The sequence below is a fragment of the Rutilus rutilus genome (genome assembly GCF_951802725.1).
Source record: "Rutilus rutilus genome assembly, chromosome: 3".
Lineage (NCBI taxonomy): Eukaryota > Metazoa > Chordata > Actinopteri > Cypriniformes > Leuciscidae > Rutilus > Rutilus rutilus.
The window spans coordinates 59,509,416-59,515,153 of NC_140211.1; the positions used below are offsets into that span (position 1 = coordinate 59,509,416).

General features: G+C 39.3%; 1 protein-coding gene across 1 annotated transcript in view; it reads right to left on the bottom strand.

Annotated features, from left to right (window-relative positions):
* penkb (proenkephalin b) overlaps positions 1-5,738 on the bottom strand; it is a 6,708-nt gene continuing 970 nt past the window's right edge. The window contains exon 3 of the mRNA XM_084404698.1: positions 1-1,648. Within this exon, the coding sequence (XP_084260824.1) occupies positions 1,184-1,648 (465 nt within the window). The 3' untranslated portion in view covers positions 1-1,183. The remainder of the gene's footprint in view (positions 1,649-5,738) is intronic.

Here is a 5,738-nt window from a genome sequence, read left to right on the forward strand (position 1 = left end):
TGCAGTTTCGAGCAGTTTATTCAAGCAAATGACAAGATTCAGTCTGTCATATTTTCTCCAGTTTCTCCAGTGAACGAATGTTTCATGCAGACCTGATCTGTAGAGTTGATTAAAAAAGGCCTGGTTGTTGTACAGTATTAGTTATTACAATCCTACATGGACTGGTGAACTCAGATGGACTTTTAAGACGGTCTTATTCACACTAAATCACATTAACACAACAAGGACACAACAAACACTTTATTAAAACATCATGAGCACATTTTAAAGGGATAGTTCACCCAAAAATGAACATTAGCCCCTGATTTACTCTCCCTCAACTCATCCTATGGGCCCTATTTTAACGATCTGAAACGCAAGTATCAAACGCGAAACGCAAGTAACTTTGTGGGCGGGTCTCGGGCGCTGTTGCTATTATACCGGCGGGATAAACGACTCTTGCGCCCGACGCAAATCTAAAATGTGTTGGTCTGAAGCAGCTTCATTACTCATAGGTGTGGTTTGGGCGTAACGTGAAATAAACCAATCAGAGCGTCATCTCACATTCCCTTTAAGAGCAGGCGTGCTTGTTCCATGGCGGATGGCTATTATAACGGCTTAAAATAGCATCTGAATAACGCGCCGCTGACTTTAGACGAGGTTTCTCCTGGTCTGTGGAGGAATTGTTTTCTGAAACTGCAAAATAGCACCAGGGAACGTTTGTGCCGGAACACGCCTCCTCTTTTCCCTGAACCGCCCCCGGGAGCGCAAGTTCATTCCCTAGTTTACCGACGTGCGTCTGTGGAGGGAAAAGTCCGCTGTGCGTCGGGTGGGAAATAGGAATGAAACATGCGTCGCTGTACAAAGTCAATTGCACTGGGAGCGAGATAGGGTCCAGTGTGTATGACACTCTTCTCTCAGACAAACACAATCAGAGTTATATTAAAAAATGTCCGGTTTCTGTTTTGAAGTCCATAAAAGATGGATAGATGCACTTTTATGGACTTAAAAACAGAAACCTGCCATTATAAAGCTTGGAAGAGCCAGGACATTTTTTAATATAACTCTGATTGTGTTCGTCTGAGAGAAGAGTGTCATACACACCTCGGATGAGTTGAGAGTGAGTAAATCATGGGCTAATGTTCAGTTTTGGGTGATCTATCGCTTTAAACATGTTTCCTCGAGGGAAAGTGGACCAGGGCTCTTAAAACCCCATGAATCCACCGTACCTCTTTTCCATCCCTGATAAATGTCCGTCCTCATGCTCCTCTCGGGAGCGCTTTAAGAAGCGTTTAATCCACTGCGGTTCCCCAACACGCCTCATGAACCCCCCGTAACGCTTGTGTAACTCTTTCACCCCTCCACCCCTCTTCATAAACCCCCCGTAACGCTTCTCTATCCCCTCATCTTCATCAGTCAGCGTTTCAGCTTCATCATTGCTCAGGACTGCCTTTTCCGGCTCCATCCCGTAGAACTCCGCTGTTTTCTTCATGAATCCCCCATAACGCTTCATGAAGCCTCCGTATCTTCTGTCCACATGATGTTGTTGCGCCTCCAAGTGTTCATTTTCAGCGGATCCAGGAGTGTTATCATCTCTAAGCATGAAGTGTTTGCACAAACTCCAGGAGTTTCCTGAAGTCATGCGCTCCTCACACTCCGACACACACTCCTGTGAAAGACAGTGAGAAACACAACAGTCAGAGAAATTAATTAGCCCCTAAGGTGAGGATCTGAAACAGTGGCTCCATCACACACACACACACACACACACACACACCCTCTCAGCCTATATACATATATAAATATGCAAATGAGCGCGTGTGTTTTGGGTGATAGAGGGATGAGTAGGTGTAAAGGTTGAGCTAAGCTTGTGGGAAACCATGGAAACACTAATACTGAGTGACATTTTAACGAAGTACACCAATACCGTACTCTCTCCAACACACACACACACACACACACACACACACACACACACACACACACACACGTTTGGTGAAAGCAGGATCCGGTTGCGGATTCCTGGTGTGAAGAGTGTGTCATCAAAAATGACCGAAATTCATTTAGTTATTTCAATGAAATGAATGTTCTATATTTTAGTTCAATAATGTTTTTTATTTAATATTTTGTAATTTTAGGGGATTTTATGATATTTTTATAGTAGCCGACGTAATTATCAGCAGTTCGTCGCATTACTCGCATAAGTTGCGCTTAGACTTAGTCGAATCCATATGCACTTTTATGATGGACAGATGCACTTTTATGATGGATAGATGCACTTTTATGATGGATAGATATGATGGATAGATGCACTTTTATGATGGATAGATATGATGGACAGATGCACTTTTATGATGGATAGATGCATTTTTATGATGATAAATGCACTTTTATGATGGATAGATGCACTTTTATGATGGACAGATGCACTTTTATGATGGACAGATGCACTTTTATGATGGACAGATGCATTTTTATGATGATAAATGCACTTTTATGATGGACAGATGCACTTTTATGATGGATAGATGCACTTTTATGATGGATAGATGCACTTTTATGATGGATAGATATGATGATAGATGCACTTTTATGATGGATAGATGCACTTTTATGATGGATAGATATGATGGACAGATGCACTTTTATGATGGACAGATGCACTTTTATGATGGATAGATATGATGGACAGATGCACTTTTATGATGGACAGATGCATTTTTATGATGGATAGATATGATGGATAGATGCACTTTTATGATGGATAGATGCACTTTTATGATGGATAGATATGATGGATAGATGCACTTTTATGATGGACAGATGCACTTTTATGATGATAAATGCACTTTTATGATGGATAGATATGATGGACAGATGCACTTTTATGATGGACAGATGCACTTTTATGATGGACAGATGCACTTTAATGATGGACAGATGCACTTTTATGATGGATAGATATGATGGATAGATGCACTTTTATGATGGACAGATGCACTTTTATGATGATAAATGCACTTTTATGATGGATAGATATGATGGACAGATGCACTTTTATGATGGACAGATGCACTTTAATGATGGATAGATGCACTTTTATGATGGACAGATGCACTTTTATGATGGACAGATGCACTTTTATGATGGATAGATGCACTTTTATGATGATAAATGCACTTTTATGATGGATAGATATGATGGACAGATGCACTTTTATGATGGACAGATGCACTTTTATGATGGATAGATATGATGGACAGATGCACTTTTATGATGGACAGATGCACTTTTATGATGGACAGATGCACTTTTATGATGGACAGATGCACTTTTCTGATGGATAGATGCACTTTTATGATGGATAGATATGATGGACAGATGCACTTTTATGATGGATAGATATGATGGACAGATGCACTTTTATGATGGATAGATGCATTTTTATGATGATAAATGCACTTTTATGATGGATAGATGCACTTTTATGATGGACAGATGCACTTTTATGATGGACAGATGCACTTTTATGATGGATAGATGCACTTTTATGATGGATAGATGCACTTTTATGATGGATAGATATGATGATAGATGCACTTTTATGATGGATAGATGCACTTTTATGATGGATAGATATGATGGACAGATGCACTTTTATGATGGACAGATGCACTTTTATGATGGATAGATATGATGGACAGATGCACTTTTATGATGGACAGATGCATTTTTATGATGGATAGATATGATGGATAGATGCACTTTTATGATGGATAGATGCACTTTTATGATGGATAGATATGATGGATAGATGCACTTTTATGATGGACAGATGCACTTTTATGATGATAAATGCACTTTTATGATGGATAGATATGATGGACAGATGCACTTTTATGATGGACAGATGCACTTTAATGATGGACAGATGCACTTTTATGATGGATAGATATGATGGACAGATGCACTTTTATGATGGACAGATGCACTTTTATGATGGACAGATGCACTTTTATGATGGATAGATGCACTTTTATGATGATAAATGCACTTTTATGATGGATAGATATGATGGACAGATGCACTTTTATGATGGACAGATGCACTTTTATGATGGATAGATATGATGGACAGATGCACTTTTATGATGGACAGATGCACTTTTATGATGGACAGATGCACTTTTATGATGGACAGATGCACTTTTCTGATGGATAGATGCACTTTTATGATGGACAGATGCACTTTTATGATGATAAATGCACTTTTATGATGGATAGATATGATGGACAGATGCACTTTTATGATGATAAATGCACTTTTATGATGGATAGATATGATGGACAGATGCACTTTTATGATGGACAGATGCACTTTTATGATGGATAAATATGATGGATAGATGCACTTTTATGATGGATAGATATGATGGACAGATGCACTTTTATGATGGACAGATGCACTTTTATGATGGATAGATATGATGGACAGATGCACTTTTATGATGGACAGATGCACTTTTATGATGGACAGATGCACTTTTATGATGGATAGATATGATGGACAGATGCACTTTTATGATGGACAGATGCACTTTTATGATGGATAGATGCACTTTTATGATGGATAGATATGATGGATAGATGCACTTTTATGATGGATAGATATGATGGACAGATGCACTTTTATGATGGATAGATGCATTTTTATGATGATAAATGCACTTTTATGATGGACAGATGCACTTTTATGATGGACAGATGCACTTTTATGATGGATAGATATGATGGACAGATGCACTTTTATGATGGACAGATGCACTTTTATGATGGATAGATATGATGGACAGATGCACTTTTATGATGGACAGATGCACCAACTTAAAAAGTTTGTTTGACCAAACCTCTTCTATTAGGGGGCAGCCTAGTGCGCACTATCTAGCGGACTTTGTTTTCAAGCGCTCAAGTCACTCGCGAGTGTTAAACCGCGGATGAACGGGTTCGGTCATTTACAGGAAATTCGTTTAGAAGGATAGGAGAAGAAAAGTGGCAAATCCTCCGTTGCATCCAAAGTTAAGCACAAGAACCGACATCTGCTGCTTACTGTGTGGATCGCTCTTCTTTAACTACACACTACATCACAACTGCGCGTGACCTGCACTCCTCTGTTATACGTGCACGTCATCATCACATGTAGCCAGTTATAGATGCATGTCGTACAGTGTGATTAGTAATGATCTTATAGGATTGCCGAGTCGCAGCACACACGAAGGCTTAAATACACACTGAGAACAAACACTAACACACACAGTCAGGGAAACCAGGAAAACAGGAACTACAGACTAAACATTCACGACAGAACAAGAGCACAAAGAACAGCACCGCGAGAGAGAGAGAGAGAACACACACACACACACGCGCGCACACATCACAAGTGTGTAAATTCTCTGGCATGTTACTAAGCTGACATGAACACGTCATTCAACCAAAAATGATAAATATGCCATTATTTTCACTCCCATTTCCACAGATCAGACCAAGATCCGACAAAACTAAATCCTTGTTGGAGTTCGACAGATCTGAAGTTGCACAGTGCTGACGATTCTCCTATCTGTGTGTGTGTGTGTGTGTGTGTGTGTGTGTCAATGAATAAAATAAATAACAGCATAAAGAACTGAAAACACATGAGGTTGAAGAAATGATGTCGAAGTTTTATTTATTCAGGTGAATTATTATCATATGTTTAGGCATTATCTA